This window comes from Strigops habroptila, chromosome 20 (assembly GCF_004027225.2).
Source record: "Strigops habroptila isolate Jane chromosome 20, bStrHab1.2.pri, whole genome shotgun sequence".
Classification (NCBI taxonomy): domain Eukaryota; kingdom Metazoa; phylum Chordata; class Aves; order Psittaciformes; family Psittacidae; genus Strigops; species Strigops habroptila.
In genome coordinates, this window is record NC_044296.2 from 1,264,139 (window position 1) to 1,283,973 (window position 19,835).

General features: G+C 54.6%; 3 protein-coding genes across 10 annotated transcripts; all 3 read right to left on the reverse strand.

The window, feature by feature from the left end:
* Positions 1 to 3,579: 3,579 nt before the first annotated feature.
* Positions 3,580 to 6,674, reverse strand: LOC115618302 (activated RNA polymerase II transcriptional coactivator p15-like). Of its 2 annotated transcripts, none has more exons than XM_030509739.1 (5): positions 6,586 to 6,674; positions 5,838 to 5,939; positions 5,539 to 5,655; positions 5,232 to 5,340; positions 3,580 to 4,141 (listed from the first exon to the last, which is right to left on the reverse strand). In XM_030509739.1, exons 2-5 carry the CDS (start codon positions 5,910 to 5,912, stop codon positions 4,062 to 4,064), a joined length of 381 nt encoding a protein of 126 aa, XP_030365599.1. In that variant the 5' UTR covers positions 5,913 to 5,939; positions 6,586 to 6,674; the 3' UTR covers positions 3,580 to 4,061. The 2 variants fall into 2 exon arrangements, with proteins under 2 accessions (XP_030365599.1, XP_030365600.1); XM_030509740.1 differs by lacking the exon at positions 6,586 to 6,674 and adding an exon at positions 6,049 to 6,101.
* Positions 6,675 to 6,688: 14 nt separating this feature from the next.
* Positions 6,689 to 16,619, reverse strand: NCLN (nicalin). Of its 7 annotated transcripts, none has more exons than XM_030509735.1 (16): positions 16,358 to 16,607; positions 14,701 to 14,891; positions 14,349 to 14,493; positions 13,591 to 13,685; positions 13,296 to 13,376; positions 13,042 to 13,145; positions 12,847 to 12,935; positions 12,553 to 12,692; positions 11,823 to 12,001; positions 11,576 to 11,663; positions 11,457 to 11,495; positions 11,191 to 11,354; positions 10,570 to 10,623; positions 10,410 to 10,488; positions 9,609 to 9,708; positions 6,689 to 6,762 (listed from the first exon to the last, which is right to left on the reverse strand). In XM_030509735.1, exons 1-15 carry the CDS (start codon positions 16,539 to 16,541, stop codon positions 9,649 to 9,651), a joined length of 1,692 nt encoding a protein of 563 aa, XP_030365595.1. In that variant the 5' UTR covers positions 16,542 to 16,607; the 3' UTR covers positions 6,689 to 6,762; positions 9,609 to 9,648. The 7 variants fall into 7 exon arrangements, with proteins under 7 accessions (XP_030365595.1, XP_030365594.1, XP_030365593.1 ...); XM_030509734.1 differs by lacking the exon at positions 6,689 to 6,762 and adding an exon at positions 6,827 to 8,655; XM_030509733.1 differs by lacking the exon at positions 6,689 to 6,762 and adding an exon at positions 6,827 to 9,145.
* Positions 16,620 to 17,833: 1,214 nt separating this feature from the next.
* Positions 17,834 to 19,466, reverse strand: S1PR4 (sphingosine-1-phosphate receptor 4). Its single transcript, XM_030509741.1, has one exon. The coding sequence runs from the start codon at positions 19,317 to 19,319 to the stop codon at positions 18,105 to 18,107; it is 1,215 nt and encodes a 404-aa protein (XP_030365601.1). The 5' UTR covers positions 19,320 to 19,466; the 3' UTR covers positions 17,834 to 18,104.
* Positions 19,467 to 19,835: the final 369 nt, after the last annotated feature.

Sequence of the window (19,835 nt, forward strand, 5' to 3'; positions counted from 1 at the left end):
CTGATGTGCTGCTAACAAAGGGCAGGGCAGAGGGTGCCTGCTACCAGGAATGAGGGTTTGCCCCTTTCTCCTATAGGGCTGAGGAACAGGGATTAGTTAAAGCAGAACATGTGCTAATGGAGCTCTGCGCTGATGCTGGGACAGGGAGACACAAGGGGAGGTGATGCAGCAGCCCCGGTCCCTCTGCCCCACACCTCTTTGTTCAAGCCCGGCTCCCCCTAAACATGGCTTGGCAGAGCCAGGTCCCCATCACGCAGCACCAGATGGGCAGAAGCCGGTTGCGTACCCACGCTGAAGCAGCCATTATTGCTACCAACTCCTCACGGAGGACGTGCACTGCTCCTCCCGTCCCAGCCGGGCTGTCAGCTCCACCTCCGCGATGCTGAGGATCCCACCGGGCATCTCCTCTGCTGCATGCACGGCGCTTGTCATCACGCCGTGTGTTTCAGCCTGTCATCCTGGCCCTGAGGATGGATGGGTTCCCTCCTGGAGCCGGGAGGATGTGTGCTTGCTGCACGGTTTGCAGCCATCGCTATGGTGTAGGCACAACCTGGCCTCTCCTCCCCTTGCTTGGGCTCTCTGCTTCTGCCATCTCACACTGCTCTTGCCCTGGATGCTGCAGGCAGATGGAGGCTGCACACACAGCCAGGGCAGCAGCAGCAGCTCCACGCTCCCAATGTGGCTGCCTCCCCTCCCCGAGTGCCATCCTCCTCCCTGCCCTCTCCCCACAGCATCCCACATGTACCGATACCAGCCGGCTCTGCTAGCCTTGGTTCTACCCCTGCAATGGGAGGTACTGCAGCAGGTTTCAGTGCTGATATGTGCAAGGAAGATTAGGGAAAAGGGGTTGGGGAAGCAGAGGGATCCCAATCCCAGGGAGAAACGAGAAGAAGAGAGAGCACTGCTCATGTATGGGCAACCACCAGGCTGAAGTCATGCCCAGAGTGAGGGATGCCCCTGCAGAACCGGAGGAACATGCTGGTCCTCAGTAGGGAAGCACTGTGCATCCCTTCCTCTCTTGTGCTCTGGAGAGAACCCCAACCCTTCTCCAAGCTACAGCTCTGTACCCTTCTTCCTCCATTGTTCCCACATGGAGCTGCCAGAACACTTAGGTCCAGTCCGGCCTTGAATGCTTCCTGAGCACCAGCAGGGGCTGGAGCCTGGGATTTGAGCTGGGATTTTCACTGAAACAGCCTCACAAAGTCCCTCAGCGCCTGGCCTGAATCTCGAGGCCATTGCAGGGGTCTCCGGCTCTTGCTGTGGAGCTGCCTTGTGTCCGAGGGTGGTACCACTCCTAAAACTCACCCTAATAACCCCAAAGAACTCCCCACACTGGTCAGACTGGTTCACATCTCCTGCAGACACTGCCTGGGTTCTGCCACCTATTCTGGACACAGCCACTGGGAAGCCCATGATGGGTCAAGCTGCTCTTGTTTTCAGCAGCTCCAAACAGCTCAGACAACCTTCAAGCCAAGAAACCTTGACCACAACAGCAGCAAAGCTCTCACCTTGGATGAATCATGCCTTAGCAAGTCATGTTTCCAAGCACCTTTCCATGCCCAGCCTGCTTTTCCCTGTCAGCTCCTGCAGCACAAGCTGCTCCTGGCTTAGGTTAGAGCTCGAGGGACCCAGTGCCTCAGGTAGAAAATGCCTGTTGAGAAGGAAAGATACATCCAGGAGCTTTTGCAGTCCATGGGTAGACATTTTATAATCACCCTTATTGCAGCAGAGAGAATCAGACATGAAAATCCTGCTGGTAAATGGGAATTAGAACTGCTGGACCTGGGAAGAGCTCAGAGCGAGGCAGAGATTTATACACCACAGCAAGAGGGTGAAGGGGTAGATAAAGGATAGTCACAGCACCAAGAGAGGGTGAAGAAGGGACATGACAGGTCACCTTTGCATCTGACACCAAGGAGGCTGCAAGGGAGAGCTGGAAAGGGCACAGCAGGGCTCAGACGCACCATTCCCAAAGGATGAAGGGCCAGATTCTGCCCAAACTTGAGATGCTGCTCCAACAAAAGAGCTGTTAAAGGAAAAGCACATTGTGTGCCCAGGATTCTCTTCTGCAGGGTGAGATTTGCTAGTGAAAAACCCCAAGTGAAAAGCACATCTCTGCTGCTTGTGGCATGTAAGTGTTTGGATTTAGACAGGGGCAGCTTAAGGGAAAAGGTGAGGAACACCCAGTCCAGCAGAGAAGGGCTCCAACAGGGGACATAGGAACAGCAAAGCTACACGTTGCATTTGGAGCGCTTGCCCTTTCCTTCCAGCTCCTAAAGGCATGGAGGAAAGGACAAAAGCCAAGCTGGAGCTCTGCATTTCCACATCACCTAGGAGACAGAAATCCAACCAACAGCCCGAAGAAATAGAGAGGAGGGGGAAAAATCATTCAAGGATCCTTCAAAACAAGATGCCTTCCCTTCCCTATCTGCTCCGCAAGAGTCAAAGGCCAAGTTTCAACAGTCCTGTCAGAGAAACCCCCAAGCAACAATATCCTATCTCCAGAAGATAAAAGTTCATTCCCATAACGTGATTGTTTCTGGTCTGGAGCAAAAGGGTGTGCAGAGCAAAGTGCTCCAAGCCAGACAGATGAACAGCTTCAGGGAAAAACACTCTCCCTGTGCAGGAGAGATCCATTGCTAGAAGCTTCCATCCTCTCCTCTTTACCATCCTCTCCTCTTTACCATCCTCTCTTGCTTTTTATCTTCCCATTCCCTTCAGTCTCTGAAAGCTTCCCACAGGAAGCTTTTCAGCATGAGCAATCTGGCTTTGGGATACAGCCTGGTGTCCTCATGCCCTTCCTCTTACTTGAGAGGAAGAAGTAGAGACTAGCGGAACACCAGATGAGAGGAGAACACCTCAGCCACCAACACCACCCATCTCCACTGAGCAGCTACAGCGCTGAGCTCTCTCCAAAACTGGCTTGAAGAGACAGTTCTATGAGGACAGATGATTTTTTCCTGCTATCCCAAGTGCAGGGACAAATCCAACATTTAGGAAAGCCTAACTTCAACTCACTGCTCCACCCCACATCTTCCACACAGCCCCAGCACCTCCACAGAGCAAGGGCCTCGGTACCTCCTACTTCACCAAGGTGTTGCAAGTGTCAGATATATTTAAGAGCATGAAGCATTCGGATACTATGGAAACCAGGGCAAGAGAGAACCCAAAAATAGATGGAAGACGCAAGCTGTTGAAGAGTCTGGAAAAGTCTTGCTGAGGAAGGCTGCAGCTGAGCCCAGAGTGGGATCCATTTAGAGCTCAGGCACAAAATAGCCTCCCTCCTCTCTTCCCAGAGCTTGTCATTTTTCTCTGCCACAGGGAAAGGAATGTTCCTTTTCCTCCTTAGGCCTTTAATTTCCCTTCTATTTAATAGGCCTCCTCGTCGCCAGTTCCCTGGAATGATTCACATTCTCCCTCGCCCTTCCCATGACCTGGAGCAGCCCCGTTGGCTGCTTCTGTCCCGCAGGATTATTGGGAACATGGCATGAGAACAAACCCTCTCCTTCTGAAAGGGAAACCCAACAGCAACCTGCAAAGAAGGGTGCCTGAAACAAGGAGGTGAGGTGCACTACCCTGGCCTTTTGATAATGCAAGCACCTTTATTGTGTGTACATTCACCCTCTACAGCCAAACCAGTTGCTAAAGCACACTAATCCCTTTCTTCACACAGAAAGGCTGAATGACACGTGGAGGAAACACAGAGGATGTCAACGTGAGGTGTACAACCCATCTTACTCAACACTCAACCCAGTGGAAGACAGTTCCAGGTAAAGCATCTCACAAGGCTGAAGCCATCCATCATGTCTCTCACCAGCACAGATCTCAGGTCTGCTTGAGACCAGATGTGCTCAAGTCTCACTTCAAGCACTGGTGCTGGTTCCCAGTGCTCATCACAAGCTACTCCTTGGAAACAGAAGAGTGTTTTCAGCATGTCTTTCCTCACCACACTGGGGAGGAACCCATTGAGGTGAGGGGAAGGCTCCAGGTGGGAATCCTTGGCTTTATACTTCTCAGTGCACTTAAGGGAAAGATATTGAAGGTGTCCAAGATTCTTCATGTTAGAACTTCTTCACTGCAGCATCGACCTCGGGAATGATCTCCTTCAGCTGGTTCCACTGTTCTGCAGACAGGGCAATCCCTAGAGAGAGCAGGAGAGGCTTCAGAGGAGGCAGGGGATGAGCATCAGTTTCCTTTCAACTGCCCAAGAGAAACAATGCCAACTCCAGCTCTGTTTAAACAAACTGCTAACAAGAAATCACTCGTGTGGCTTAAACACTAGAGAAGAACTGGCTCCTTCTGAGGTCCAGCAGAGATCTGGATGTGCTGTCCCTCTCCCTTACAAAGCCAACGCAGCAGTGGAATCCTGGTGCGTGTGTTCCAGCCAGATGTCAACTTGTTCCTTTTGGCTTGGTTAAGAATCACATGAAAGAAGTGGGGCCAGAGCTTTATTAAATTCTCCAGATAAAGATCAGGGCCCAAGAGCTCTTGCAAAAGCAGAGGCAGTATTTCACTGAAAAACACCATTTCTTCATCATCTCTGTTTTAACAGACAGATCTTGTGTGTTACATTGTGAGTGTGCTTTTTCCAGCCTGGAAGGAGTCCACGAGGCTCCTTTCCCTCCCTGCTCCCAATGGCATAGAAAAGCTGGAGGGCTTTGCTTCCCACTTGCATTACAGGCTACACAGTTCCCTCTAAGGGAGCAATTTAGACTTGTAACTTCTCTGAAGGAAATTAATTTCTAGAAGGAAAACCACACTCAGTGGGTATGAAGCAAACTAAGCTGAAGCAAATTTGCCTGCCCTGACACACAAACCTATAGCAAGGACCAAAAGGTTCCTTGGGAAAGCCCACATCAGCCCAATCTCTGTTGGGCATGACACCCAGGGCAGGTGAAGAGAGCCCAGGGCCTGAGAACTATGAAGCAAGTGTCAAAGGCCTAAGTTGAGCCTTAACTCCTCAGCTCCAGGGCAAAATGTGTCTTCCCTTTGCTTGTGTCACCTACTCAGGTAGTGCTGCCTCTACAGCACATCACCACACACCTTGCCTAAAGGAGAAGGAACACTTAACACAGCAGCACTGGAGTGTCCTAGTTGGGACCTAGAAGGGTCTTCTCCTTCCTGTCCCCACCTCAATTGGGAAGAATGGATTTACTTCTGGGGGGCTCTCCCTGCCAAGCACAGCTCCACCATTATAGCCTAAGGCAAAACACCCAAAACACCACCAGTACCTTTCCTCCCTGGCTTCATGTCTCCATCCTTGTCAGCGTAGAACTCCCTGATGTCCACGAGGACCTTCCCCTTGAAGCAGGACACTCTGACATAGCGTGTGCTCCCAATCTGCACTGACACAGAGCCCGTGTTAAACCCGGCCAAGCCACGCGCTGCTCCTCAGCCCATGGGGCACGTTGGGCCACTCAAGAGCAGTGAAGGGACCCCGACCACCACCCTCGCTATGGGAATGCTCTGCTACAAAGGGATGTAGAGGGGAGGTGGGTATAAAGAGAAAGAGGAAGAGCAGCTCCTTGCCCTCCATACCTGGAACATGGTCCCCTCCTCACCACCTTGTCCCATTGCTTCTTCTGGCACCTTTGAAGACTTAGCCTCTGTTTTCAGCTTTTTCTCTGCCTTCGAAGCCGCTTCTTTCTTTCTTTTCTAGACAGAGAGATCACCGGGTTGAAGAGTGGGCTGAGGAGCCACAGCCCTTCTCCTGAGCCCTACCCGAGCATCCACAGCCCACCCGGTACCGGTCACACTGCCTCTGCTGCCAGTGCGGGGGGCAAAGAGCGGCCACCAGGGAGCTGTGCCGCGGCCTCCCCCCCCCGGGCTTGCAATACCTTTCCCTCCTCATCCTTTTCCTTCTGGTCGCTCTCCGAGCTGCTCGTCCCCGCCAAATCCTTTCCTTTGGGCATCCTACGGGGAAGAACCTTGCGCCGACACTGGTCAGAGACACCGAGAGCAGGCGGGGAGCGCCGGGAGGGGTCGAGCCGAACCTGCCCGACCAGACCCGAACCTTCCCGGCCCGACCCGACCCGACCCTGCCGGTACCTGCCGTAGCGCGGCGCGCAACGCGCAGATTTCCCGCCTCCCTCTCGAAGAGCCAAGCCCCGCCCTCCCCACCGCCGCTCCGCCAATCCCGCGGCTCCCTGCTCTTCCCGCCAAGACAACGCCCCCTCCACCCAGCCAATCGTCGCTGCGCTGCCCGCCCGCCCCGCCTCGTCAGGGCAGGGCCGTGAGGGGAGCGGGTTCTCCCCATGGCCCCCGGGGCAGCCCCCGGCGCCGCCGCCATCCCTCCTCTGCAACCCCTCTAGTGGAGGGTGTCCCTGCCCGTGGCAGGGGGTTGGAGCTGGATGAGCTTTAAGGTCCCTTCCAACCATTCCATGATTGCCTCATGCTCAGGGAACACACCTCATGCAATGCTTCTAATATGAATAAACAGCTTCTAAGCGTTCCAAGAGTCATTTATAATGGCAGAGGCACACGTTGGGTGGCTTATCGGGTAGCCGGTTCTGAAGCTTTCTTGTATAGAAACTTTAGTTGCTTCCAAGCAGCACAAACCCTTGGGATAAATGGGAATTGGCTCACCTCAAGGGGCTGGAATGGGTTCTGTCACACTATTTGACTATTTGGACTGTATAGAAGGGGTGATGGAAGCAGAAAGGGTGAAAATCCATGTTTATCCCTTCAAATCACTCCAGGAGATTCCAGGGCTTCCAGCAGGGAAACAGTTCTCCACCAAAATCTGTTCATCAAACCTACTCGCTTGGTTTATTGGGGTTTTTTTCCAAGGGGTAAAAGGGACAAACAAACAAGTGAATGAAAAACATGAAAATACTTAAATATTATTACATTTATAGTCAGAAAAAAGAAGAAAATAATCATAGCTCAATCAACTGCATTGAGTTTTCTATTAGCTTTTAAATAGTCGCCTCAATATACATTTGTTCTTTCGGACACACACAAGATAAATAATGGAGTCAACATTGCTAGAGACATTAACTCTTTTTTCCTGAGTTGCAGCTATTCCAGATGATCACCTTGAAGCTGCTATCCAAGAACTCCAAATGGAAACAAAACGGATCAATTTGGAGCCCAAACTTGAGCCATCCCCAAGGCTCAACCTGCAGGGACACTGAGGAGCATCCCCCATCACTTCAGATCAGTTCAAACAAGGCTGAATGGCTCTTCAGTGGAAAACCCAGCTTGTGCTATGAACAACATGACAGCGGGTGATTTCAAACCACCACCACCACCACAATTTGGGGTGGTTTGCTGTGCTTTGAAGCATCTGGAGAGGTTGTGGTGATGCCTTCAGCCGCAGGGAGCGGGGTACCCAGCTCTGCTTTGGCTTCAGGGGCTTTCCTCTTCGCACAGAGTACAAGGGTAGAGTTCCTACTGCGCAGTAGCACTGAGTTCACAGCAACAAAGCAACCTCTTGTTTGGGAGATGGACTACAACAGTCCAACCTACCCGCTCACAGTCCCTATCAGAGCTTGCAAGGGTGGGAGTGGGCAGAAGGAACAGCTTCAGTGCTTAAACCTGTTGGAAAAGCAGGTTTTTGGAGGTGCAGACTCTGCCAGCACCAGGTAACATCAGGCAGATAGCAAAGACAAGGGGGTTCTGGCTAGAAGCATCCACTGCTAGCCACTTGTGTGCAGGTGGACGTATGTTTTCCATGCTTCTTCCTTACATGCCACGGAAACTCCTGATCAAAAGGCTCAGTAAAAACAGAGGCAAGAAGAACCAGCTACACAGAGCTCTGCTGCAGTGTTGTGAGCTTTTATTTCACCAGAAGAGTGGTTGGATTTCTGCCTCTGGGGCTCATGGCAGGGGCAGAATTGAGCAGATGCGCTGCACTACGGCTCAGCACCCTTTTCCTTGGGTTTTCCAAACCTAGCAGAATAGCAGGGTCTATTTACAAGCTCCTCTGTCAGCTTCCCAAGGGAAGCAGCACTGAGGGAATGGAGTTCGCTTTGCTCCGGCTATGAGAAAGCTGGAATTTGATGGGAGTGGAGAGCATTTCAGCGCCCATGCACTTGGACTGAAAGCAGAAACCCTTTCCCATAGCAAAAACTACTTTCTCTAGCAGCCATCCATACAAAATGCATCCAGATTACAGGACAAATGGTGTGGGAGAACGTGACGTGCCCCTCAGGTTTATGAACCTCCTCTACCTCTTTCAACCTTTCATTTAAAGGGCTGCCACTGGTTCCAGGCACTGGAGGGTGAACAGTTTACTGTCAAGATTTGCTTTAATGCTACAACCCTGACAGGGACAGAGCTGTTACCACATTGCCTTGGTGGAAGCTTTCGACTCTGAGCTTCAAGACGACAATTCTTGAGCAAGCAAGCCTGATCTTTGAACAACATTTTGCTCTCCATCCAGAAGCAGCCAGCAAAGTTAAACTAAGCCTTGCTCAAGGATCGAAGTAATAGAGAGTGTGTGTTCCAAGAGATGCCCTCTTAGGTATTGTTCTAGAAAGAGCCATGTTTAAAATGACATTCATAAAACTTCATTTTGAGGTTTGTTTTGCTTTTTAATGGCTAAAGGGACCTGCCTCCCTCCATACACATTGGGGGCAGCACATGAAAGGACAGCAACAAGCACTCTGGGAACGTGCAGGCCAGGAACAGTGTTTCCAAAACTAATAAGAGCTGAAAAACATGAAATGAGACCCTGAGATGCAGGTGAACATGGGAAAAGCCCCCAAAATCCAGACCCCATTTGAAGTGAAAGCTGAGGAATGGAGAGTGAAGGGATTACAGACCAGAGCTCAGCAGGAGCTGGGCTGCTCTTGCTATTAATATGACCAGCTGATTTAAATACATGGAACAGCACAGAACAGGGTCCCACAGCAGTTGGAACTGTAGAACACCTCTTCAAAACCAAGCCAGAGGTTAGCACAGAGCGATGGCAGCCGTGGACTGCTCAAGGACCAGAGAAACCAAGTACCCAGCACAACGCATCTTCCACTAGAGACAGGAGAGAACCTGCCCTGGCACAAACCCTACTGCAAGGAACCTGCTTGGTCAATCTTGCCTCATCCTGCCAGGAACAGCGGAGATCAGTTCCAGTGCAGCTCCTTGTGAAGGGAGGGAGTTATTGCACAGTCTAATTGCTCAACCCACCTTCCTAAAGCCAGGCCTGGAAAGATAAGGAAGAGGTGCCATAAGAAACCAGGCTAATAGTATTCTCTTTAATTTCATGTGCACTGCTTTTTGGTTTAAACAACTGCTCTGAGTCCTGTTTGCTGGGCAGAGGTAACACATCACTCTACTCTGTAGTTTCCAAGTATGGCACGTGTGTCCAATGAAGGTGCTGGACTTGGTTTTACACTCACAGAAGCTGCTCAGAACCAGCCAGTCAGCGTTGGACCAACCTGCAGAACTCCTGATGTCTCTGAGCCCCTCCCTTGCCAAAAGCAAAGGAAACCAGACATGGTGCAAGGCAGGGGAAGAAGGTGAAGAAAAGCACTTAAAAGGTGCACAAGAGTTAAAATGTCATGTTCTTTCTGCCTTCCTCCCCTCTATAGAGAAGCAAAGAGGAGACGGAGGAAGAGAAACAGCAGGATTCAATGGAAGGCAGAGAAGGTTCCTGATGGGCTCACCGATGGCTCAGTGCTGCTGTCTGGGTGGTGACTCAGGGCTTCACTGCTGCTTGGTTTTAAGGGATAATCTCTGTATCATCCTGTAAAGGAGACCAAAGTGCTGGGAACAGAAGGAAAATAAGTAACCATCAGTCCTTATCAATTCTCATAAAACAACTGTGTTCTACACAGAGAGAGGCAACAGGCACAGGAAGTTCCACCTGAACGTGAGGAAGAACCTCTTTACAGTGAGGGGGACTGAGCACCGGAGCAGGGTGCCCAGAGAGGTTGTGGAGTCTCCTTCCCTGGAGATACTCAGGAGACATCTAAGGTGAGCAGGAAGGTTGGACTAGATGACCCTCCCAACCTCAACCACGCTGTGTTGTGGAAGCTTACTAGAAGGCTTAACACAATCCTACTGTGCAAATGCAACACCTTGTCCGGATCACGCAGAGCACTCCCACCCTGAGGACAGGGTGCACTTGGTCAATCAGGAGTTACTACAACGAAGGCAGGTACTTGGAGCTGTACAGAAGCATTTGTGCCTGTCTCATGCCCCTGGAGATGATGCAAATACTTGTTAAAGTCTTTCCATTTTTGGATGCAATTCTGTTCCTTCTGAAGGGGAACTAAAATGGCAAGAGATGGCCTTCAGATACTCAAACACATGCACACCAAAGAGCTATTCTGGACTCCTGCTTTCAGAGTGGGGTGGCATTATTGTTCCAACAGTGGTGCTGGGAGGGTGTGAGCACCAGTTACTGCAGCTAACGTGACTTGTGAGGAAAATACTACACCCATGTCCTGCTCCTCTCCTCTTACCTGCACTGCCACATAGGCAACACCAAGGTAGGCGGCGATACAGACAGCCAGGAGCAGGTCAAAGATTGCTGGCTTGACCCTGTGATAGAGAAACACCACCTGAAATTGCTACAGCTACAGAGGGAGACAACAGCTCCCCACGTCCAAGGGAGCTCCATACCTGTATGCATTCATCACCTGCTTCAGCTGGTCATAGAACACAAACTCAGGGTCCCTGTGAAGAGAAGGAACCCTTCAGGTTGTACAATGCATCTCGACACTGCAGCAAGGAAAGCCCAGCCCCTGATCCCAAGGAGTTCATCCAGCCAGAGCCAGGGAAGCGTGACCACCTGCACACCAGTTCTGAACTGGTTTTAGTTGTGAAGTTTCCTTTCCTACCATCAGAAGCCTTAAGGGTACAATTCAGAACATGCTGTTCAGCTGCCTCAGAGCAGCACACGGAAGATGCTTCACCGTGATCACTAAACTGCTTCAACCCCAGCAGGGTTGCCTCTTTGCAGTTAAAGTTTTCCAGAGGACTTGAGTCTTTCCCTGCCTCCCAAGAAAAGAAGCACTCAGAGTGGGAAGCATGGAACACAGAGGGAGCTGCTGGGACTTGTTACTGTGGTGTGAGGATGATAAAGAGCTTCCTCTGGGACAACAGAGAGCATGAACCATGACAACAGAGAGCATGAGGAAGGAGCAATCCCTTCCAGCTCCATGCCAAGAAGTCAGACACAAGAGCATTGGAGGGGGAAGCCAATGTGCACGCCCTGGCTGGTTCTTTCACCTCTTTTCTTACCTTTTGTCTGCCTTTACATGATGCTGTTTGACATCCTTCAGGTAGCGACCCATGTAATATTCTAAGGTGTTGAGGAAGGTGCTGTCTTTATCGATGAGCTGCGCAGCCCTGGGCTGACTGCTCAGCCAGTCCATCACTGATTCCAGCTGCTCCTGCTGGATCTGCTGCAGGAAAACACCACCAGAGCAAAAGGAGTCAACCACTGAGACCAGGAACCTCTCACAGATCCTTGATTCCTTCTTCCCACAACTGAAAACTGTGCTCACCATCTGGTCCGTGAAGATCTGCAGATCTGCAGGTGCTCCCTGCAAGGGAATAAAACCCCTTGGTGAGAGCCTGCTTGGGCAGGACGAACGTGGCAGACAGCCCAATGGGCAGCTCTTACCTTGTCTGTCAGGTTGTAGATGACCCTTGTCAAAGCCTCAGCAATGATCCTGGTATTCCTGATTAGTGCCTTAGTGTCTATTCGTGACCTAAAGCAGAAGAAGGGGATTATGGACTTGTTGATGGCACCAGCTTCCTCCAGAACTCCCCTTTCCCACTGCAGCAACGCAGAGCCCATCTCCCAGTGGTTTTTCACCCATCAGCACAGCAGCAGCAGTGCTGAGGCTGGATGTGAGGTGGTCTCTCACCTCCTGTCCATGATGCTGTTGCGCCGGCTGTCCCGGTGGCTTTCCAGGTGGGAGATGGTGAAGGCGGGCAAGCGGCGGATGGCGAAGCGCTCGTGCTCCCACGCCAGCATGTCCTCAGCCAGGTTTATCTTCTTGTGCACCATGGAGAACTTCACCTCGGGGAACTGGCTGGCAACAACCTGAGGCAACGGAGAAGCCATGCAGGGTGTCACTGCCCACTGCACAGTCCCATCTCGCGCTGCCGAGACCCGGTTGTTTTGTGTTCCAGAAGGTAAATACACTTCCAGCTCTAAGGTGCAGTTACTGCCATTAAAAAGTTGGTTTAATGTCACAAAAGAAGTGGTGAATGCTCCATCCCTGGCAGTGTTCAAGGCCAGGTTGGACAGAGCCTTGGGTGACATGGTCTAGTGTGAGGCGTCCCTGCCCATGGCAGGGGTTGGAACTGGATGATCTTAAGGTCCTTTCTAACCCAAACCATTCTATGATTCTATGACAAAACTGGTTTAGTGTCACTACAGGGGAGTTTTTGCAAGCAACAAGCTCTAAGGAAGTGCAGTGGAAAATGCAGATCTAATCTGCTTCATTTGGGTCTGTGGCATGAGGATTTGTCTGCACAACACCCGAAATCCCTCAATGGCACAACTCCTCCTTCGTTCCTTCCTCTTTTGGAGAGCTGCAGCTCCCCACAGCAAGTCCCAAATTCCCGTCTACCTAAAATGCTTCTCATTACCATCTCCAGCTCCCTCAGGAACGCATGCTGCAAGGTGCCCTCCTTGGGAGGCTTTGAGACATGGAGGTGGAGGCTGTTGCCTCGGCCCAGAGTATCGAGGCAGAGAACAAACGCTACGTTGTCCTGCAGCAGGCTGGAATCTGGAAGAGACAAATCCAAACCTTTATTGCTCTGCTTTGTGCTGGGATTTCCATCCCCCAAAAAGCAAGGAGATTCCCACGGGAGGGCTGATATTCCAGTTAACACCATCATATTAAGAAGCCTTGCTAGAGAACACGGCAGCCCCTTCCTCACCCGTGTGATCCAAGTTGTCCTCCAGCCACCGCTTGGTTCCTTGATAATTAAACTTGCCACCTCCAGATGCGAAGAACAACAAGTTGTACCTGCAGGTCAAAGAGGACAGGAGAGTGTTAGCACATCACACTCCACACTGCGGGACTCCTGCACCCAAGCCTTGGACACTGAAGCAAGAAGAGGGCAGGTTCTCACCCCGCGTGGGTACGTCTGTAGGTGTAGAGCCGGGAGAAGAGCCGGGCGAGTTCCAGCAGCACCGAGATGCCGCTGCCATTGGAGTCAGCCCCGTGTGACAGCCACTGCAGGACAAAGGGAGACAAGGTGACAACCCTACGCTGACCCTTGTAGCACAACAGTCTTCGGGATAGCCCATCACGGCTTGCTTTAAGGCCAAGAAAACCCCCAGGGGCAGAGGCCACATGGGAGCTGCAGGAAGGGAAGATACTCACTGGAGCCACTCCGAAAGAATCATAGTGGGCAACTATCACAACAGTGGGCAGGTCTTCTCCACCCAGCCCCGTCAGCCTTCCCTGCAGAGGAGAGAGGGCAGTGTCACCCAGCATCACCTCCTGTCCCCTGCACAAAGACTTCTACACTCACACTGAGCCTGAAGCAGCCTCTGTTCCGAGGACTTCAGATACTTCCCTGGCTGAGACCCCCTGACTTCCCCTCTCAGTCCAAATGAAGCCCCGACAAAAGGTGGTGTCCCACCGGTGTTGCAGTTTGAACCCATCCACAACTCACCTCCACGCTGGGGATGAGCCAGTCATTGATGGCTTTGCTCTGAGCCCCGCTGGTCACCATCTGGAAGCCATTGGCAGTTGCTGTGTGCAGCAGGACTAGAACAAACCAGACAGAAACGTGTCCCTGGGGAAGCTTCATCCCTTATTTCCATCGTCTTGAGCTTTGGAGAGGCCAGCTTCAAACCATCTAAGCCCTCTCACTTGCTGCTTGTGCTTTCGCACTGCCACGGAATCCTGGTGACCAAGCACATCCATTCTGTCCTGAAATCCCAGCATTTTGAGCTGGCTAAACCAAACCCCTTTCTCCAGCAATCCTGAAGTTCATCACAAGCAGCAGGTCACTAAGACAGAAAAGTTCTTGACCAGGGAATACATGAAGGCACAGAACCGAGCTGTGTGCAGACAAAAAGCTCCATAAACCCCAACACACTGGAGCCTTTTAACATCTTCAGTGCTGGTTTTAACCTGAGTTTTGCTTTCGATCTCTCTTGCAACAGTGTGAAGCTGAGAACTCAGCTCCATGCAGCTGTATTTCTAAATTCAGCCAGGTAATACTCTAATACTGTATTTTAGAGTACTCTCTTATAATAATACTCTCTTATACTGTGTTTTAATTCCATTAAACCTCAAAGTGCTTCAATAAAGACAGAACATGAAGGCAAGAGACAGTGGCTCACGGTGCATGACACAACAGACTGCTCCCAGAGGTGGGCCCAGGCCTGTCCTGCCTCTAAACCTTTCCCACTTGTTAGAACTCACCTTCTGCAGCCGAGGCAGAGCCCTGGGAGGCAGAAGCAGCCCGCGTTTGCTCATAGATAGACAGCAGCTCTTCATCTTCCACTGCAAAGTAGACTGGCACGATGGTTTCCATCGCGAGCATCTCCGGCTCGATCTCCATGAATTGCTGAGGGTTGAAAGGAGACACAGACTCAGCAGCTGCTAAAGGTGCAAGAGGGACAGAGCAAAATGAACCTCCAAAGCAGAGAAAGCCAACCTTTAGACTAGAGCATGTGCATTAAAACAGGAGCTTGCAGCCCTGCAGCAACCCAAACCTCTCCCTGAAACCACTCCATCTCCCATGGGAAGAGAAAGGGAACGTTCTGGTTTTTACCCTGACGACATCCTGGGGGACAGAGGAGATGGCTCGGGGCAGGATGATGACCACAGCACCCGCGGACTGGCGCAGAGCCTTCTGGTACTGCTCGTAGGAGAAATCCACCAGGCGCATCATGACGCAGCGGCGGCTCAGCACGTCCGCCTCGACCGTGCGCGCCTCCGTGTTGAGCACCGCGCTCCTCGTGCCTGCAGGACACAGCAAGCAAGAGCTTTGCTAAGAGATTCCAGCCCAGCCCCTTCTCACAACGCTCGCAGGGACAGTGTGATGAGCTGCCGAGCAGCCAGGACCTGCAGAAAGCCAAGGGTGTCCCTTCCCCTTCATCCAAGAAGGGACAGAGATCGGTGGGTTTGCTTTGCCTCTATCAGTGCGGCCATGTCCTGCCAGACTCACCTTCCTGCAGCACTACACAGCCTTCCCCAAGGTTCCTCTCCACCACAGCCACACAGGCTGTTCTGGCTCATGCACTGGGATGTTCCTGTGCAGCCTGCTTTGAACTGCTCGCTCTCTCCTGCTCTCGGTTCCAGCATATCAAATCCCTCACAGGAAAATGCAATCCACTGGGAGAGCAGCAGCCTGGAGGCTTTCCAGCAGCTCCAGCACTCTCCAAGAGCAGACCACAAGGACATCTTGTATAAATAGAATCAGAGAACAGGTTGGAAGGGACCTTAAAGCTCAACCAGTTCCAACCCCCTGCCACGGGCAGGGACACCTTCCACTAGAGCAGGTTGCTCCAAGCCCCTGTGTCCAACCTGGCCTTGAACACTGCCAGGGATGGGGCAGCCACAGCTTCTCTGGGAAAAGTCTGTGCCAGCGCCTCAGCACCCTCACAGGGAAGAGGTTCTGCCTCAGAGCTCATCTCAATCTCCCCTCTGGCAGGTTAAAGCCATTCCCCTTGGCCTGTCCCTACAGGCCCTTGTCCAAAGCCCCTCTCCAGGTTTCCTGGAGCCCCTTTAGGCACTGGAGCTGCTCTAAGCTCTCCCCTTCAGGAGCCTTCTCTTCTCCAGGCTGACCCAGCCCAGCTCTCTCAATCACGATTTACCACCACACAAGGAGATGGGAGGACACCCCCAAGAGCATCTGCCGGGAACCAGCGAGGCTCTCAACACCACGGAGGTATCTCCGGGAGAGCCAGGAACCACGCTTGGCTCTGGGTTAGCGAGTGCAGGAGGAGGCTGAGAGCTCCAACACCTCAATGATTCACAGAACAGGTTTAACTCTACGAAAGGTGTTGCACAACCACCAATAGAACAGAGGAACGGGAGGTCACCCGGAGCATAAAGGAGGAACTGGAGAAGGACAGACTCCCACATGGAGACACTGCTGCTAGAGCCTGGGGAGCAAAGAGCCATTAACCCCATAGAGAGCTCATAGAACAGCACCGAGCTCACCACCAAGTCCCCCAACGTGCCAGAGCGCTGCAGCGCCGACCCCACACACAGGGCACGGGGGGGGGCCCTCGGCCACCCCACGGGACCCCCTCCTGCCCCCAGGCTCTGCCCGACGGGGGCCGGCTGCGGCCTCCCGCGGCCTGCGCTAGGCCCCTCCCCGTGCTCGGGTCTCCTCGCTGGTCCCCACCACCGCTGAAGGGGAGGGATGGAGGGAGGGAACGGGGGGGTTTCGCCGTCCCGGCGGCCCGAGCCCGGTGTCTCACCGTAGGGCTGCCCGCCCAGCTCGTACTGCTGCATGCGGTACACGGTGAACTCGTGCGCGGCCTCGGCGGCGGGCGGCGGGCCGAGCAGCAGCAGCAGCACGGCGGGCACGAAGAGCAGGAAGCTCAGCGGCAGGCACGAGGCCTTCAGCACCGACTCCAGCACCTCGCCCGCCTCCTCCAGCATCGCCGCGGCACCGGCACCCGGCCCCGCCGCTGCGGCCCGCTCCACCGGACACGCACGGCACGTTCGCGGCACGCACCGCCCCGCGGGCTGCTGGGAGATGTAGTTCGCGGGGGGAGGGTTAGTGCCGCAAGGGACGCTGGGAGATGTAGTCGCCGCCGTTCGTGCTCCCGTCGGGGCTGCAGGGGGCGCTCCGACGAGCGGACAGCGGCCCCTCCTCCCACCGAGCAGGGTCCCCCCCCCACCGGGCAGGGTCACACACACATACGGGGCAGGTCCCCCCCACACCGGGCAGGGTCCCCCCACACCAGGCAGGTCCCCCCCCCACGGGGCAGGTCCCCCCCCCCCCGACGGGGCAGGGTACGCCCACACACCGGGCAGGTCCCCCCCACACCGGGCAGGGTCACACACACACACGGGGCAGGTCCCCCCCACACCGGGCAGGTCCCCCCCACACGGGGCAGGTCCCCCCCCCACACGGGGCAGGGTACCCCCAACACTGAGTAGGGTCCTCCCCACACCGAACAGGGTCCCCCCTCACCGGGCAGCGCCGCCCCCCAACCGAGCAGCCCCCCGCCTACCGGACAGCGCCCCCCTCACACCGGGCAGGGCTCCCCCCACACCGGACAGCGCCCCCCCACACCGGGCATCGCCCTGTTGCTCCCACCCGGTCGGGCATGGAGGGGGCCGCCAGTGCCGGTCCCCCCGGCGCGGCCCCGCGGGCCATGCAATGAGCACTCGGTCGGGGCTGTTCCAGCAGCTCCGTTTATTGAGGAGCCCCGGGAGCTGCCCCGCGGAGGCTCCGGTCTCCGTACGCGGCTCTGGGCCGGCACCGGCTGTGGGAATGGGGAAGAGGAGAGCGGGAATGCGAGGCATGAGCCAGGCTCTGTCCGACCCTGGGGCTGGTTTGGAGCTTCCCATGTGTCCCACAGGCTCCCAAAGCAAAGGGCTCCAAGCTGGGGCAAAGCCGCCCTGGAGCAGGTCCCCCGCAGCCGTGTCCATGCCCTTTGGCAGCTCCTTCCTGCCCGTGGAGCTGCAGGAACTCGGGATCTCTTGTGCTACCAGCACATGGAAGGGGCAGAGGTGTTCAATGGGGCATGAGGGGATCCGTGTGTGACTGGTGTGAGCTGCGCCTCCTGAGGTACCTTCTCTGCTTCTTCCAGCCTTGGAACATCTCCTGTGTGACCCCCTTCTCCAGACATTGCAGAACATGCTGGGCTCAGACCCCCCCATCCCATTCCCCAGCGGTTCCCAGAGGAGCCTGTGGCCGCTCCACCCCACTCCGGTCCCTGAGTGATGACTCTTGAAGTGATTCCTGTTGCAAACACTGCTTTGGGGAAGGTTTCTGCCAGGATCATCCCCAGAACAGGGTCCATTTACAACCCGGCAGAGAGATGTGCCCGTATCCTTCACTCCCACCCCAGGAGCACCCTCACTGAAGCCATACCCCAGGCTGAAGCCATCGGAAAGCCAACAACTGGGATGGAGCCGCGCTTGGTCACTTGGGCCAGGCCAGGCCCAGCAGCAGGAGGTCCTGGTGGGCTGTGGGGCACCTCCTGCTCGCCCTCAGAGGCTGGGGAGGTTGCTCATCATGCTGGAGTTGCTGGAGAGCGGAGCCCGGGGCCGGGCGCTGGCGGCGCTGCGGAAGCTCTCCCGGTACCGCAGGGAGCTCTCAGTGGATGAACCTGAGTTGATGTCAGTGATGACCAAGCATGTCCCGGGCTCGCAAAGCCCAAGGCGGACACAGCAGCAGCACAGGAGGCTCCCCACGGCGCGGCGAACCTCCACGCTGCGCAGGGAGTAAATGATGGGGTTCACCCCCGAGTTCAGCATGGCCAGAGCCAAGGTCCAGTCCAGGCTGCGGAGGTGGGCGCAGGTCCGGGTCTCGCAGAAGACATCCAAGAGCAGCAGGACGAAGAGGGGGCTCCAGCAGATGATGAAGGCCCCCAGGATCATCAGCACGGTCTTAAGCAAGCGCAGGGACCGCTTGCGGCTGTGCCTCGAGCTGGTTTGCCTCGAGCTGGCCTGGACCAACTGCAAGATGGAGATGTAGAGGCCGATGATCCCCAGGAGGATGATGCTGAACATGACCACGGAGAAAAGGATGTAGTTCTTGGAGTAGAGCGGCAGGAGGACAGAGCAGGCGCTCAAGTGGCACAGGCAGTTCCAGCCCAGCAGCGGGAGCAGCCCGATGATGAAGGCCAAGAGCCAGCAGGACACGATGAGGCCACGTAAGCGCCGGGTCTTGCTGGCTTCGTTCTCAGCTATGGGTCTCACCATGGCGCTGTAGCGCTCGATGGCTGTCACCAGCAAGCTGAAGGTGGAGGCGGCCAGCGCCATGAAGAGGGTTCCTTCCCGCAGGAACCAGAGCTGGGGGGAAAGCTGGAAGGTTTTCCTGCCCGAGAGGCAGAGGTTGCACAGGTAGGCAGCCCCGGCCAGCAGGTCGCTCAGCGTGATGCTGGCGATGCAGGAGTAGACCCAGCGGCGCGCTCGCAGGCACCGCAGGATGGCCAAGAACACCAGCAGGTTCTCCAGGATGATGATGCAGCTGATGATGACGAACGCTGTGCGGAGGAGCCCCATGCCCTCGTCCCCAGCCTGCCTGTTGCTCAGCTTGCCCGTGAAGTTGTAATGCTGCAGGACGATGTTCACGTTCCTCATGGCAGCCAGCTCCAGGCAGGAGCTTTTCCTGTCGAGCAGGTCAAGTCTGAGCTCGGGATACTGAGCAGAGCCAAGGGGAAGGGAGCGATTCGCCAACCAGCTCCACTCTGGACCATCCATCCTCTGAGCCTTGGGATGCACGAGGGAACAGGGCTTGGGAGCAGAGCAGAGCCTCTGCTTGAGGGCTGGAGGCACCAGGAGGCTGTGGCTGGACCAGGCTGGTCCCAGCAGCTCTATACAGCGTGGAGATGCGAGCCAGAGCCCTGCCTGCCCGCAGCGCTGGAAGGGAAGGGGAGAGGAGGGTGAGATGTTTTGTAAGTCCAGGCATGAGCGTGGGCTTCCTGTTGTTTAGTGCAGTTTCCTGGTGCGAGGCACAGGACCGACATCGTCTCTAACATCGTCGGTTGTGGCTATTCTCAGTTTTGCTCTGGTTGGGAAGGTGGGATGGGAGTGAAATGATGTGTCAGGCCCCGCTTTGAGTCAGGGCGCGCTGGGTTGATGGGGTAACACCTCCATGGGGAGGGTCTGTGGGACTGCCCCACTAAGAGCACCCAGAGACACCAAGAGCTTTGCCTTTGGTGGCATTCAATTCACCCCTGAGCCTGGCAGGGAGCAACTGCCCCTTCACCAACTGCC

Excerpts from the sequence above, each read along its gene's own strand:
- LOC115618302 (XM_030509739.1), bottom strand. The coding sequence starts at position 5,912 with ATGCCCAAAGGAAAGGATTTGGCGGGGACGAGCAGCTCGGAGAGCGAC. Across the intron at positions 5,656-5,837 it reads AAAAGGATGAGGAGGGAAAG|AAAAGAAAGAAAGAAGCGGC; the intron begins GTATTGCAAGCC and ends CTCTCTGTCTAG. Across the intron at positions 5,341-5,538 it reads AGGAGGGGACCATGTTCCAG|ATTGGGAGCACACGCTATGT; the intron begins GTATGGAGGGCA and ends GTGTCAGTGCAG.
- NCLN (XM_030509735.1), bottom strand. The coding sequence starts at position 16,541 with ATGCTGGAGGAGGCGGGCGAGGTGCTGGAGTCGGTGCTGAAGGCCTCG. Across the intron at positions 11,664-11,822 it reads AACAGCATCATGGACAGGAG|GTCACGAATAGACACTAAGG; the intron begins GTGAGAGACCAC and ends CTTCTGCTTTAG. Across the intron at positions 11,355-11,456 it reads AGATCTTCACGGACCAGATG|CAGATCCAGCAGGAGCAGCT; the intron begins GTGAGCACAGTT and ends GTTTTCCTGCAG.
- S1PR4 (XM_030509741.1), bottom strand. The coding sequence starts at position 19,319 with ATGGATGGTCCAGAGTGGAGCTGGTTGGCGAATCGCTCCCTTCCCCTT.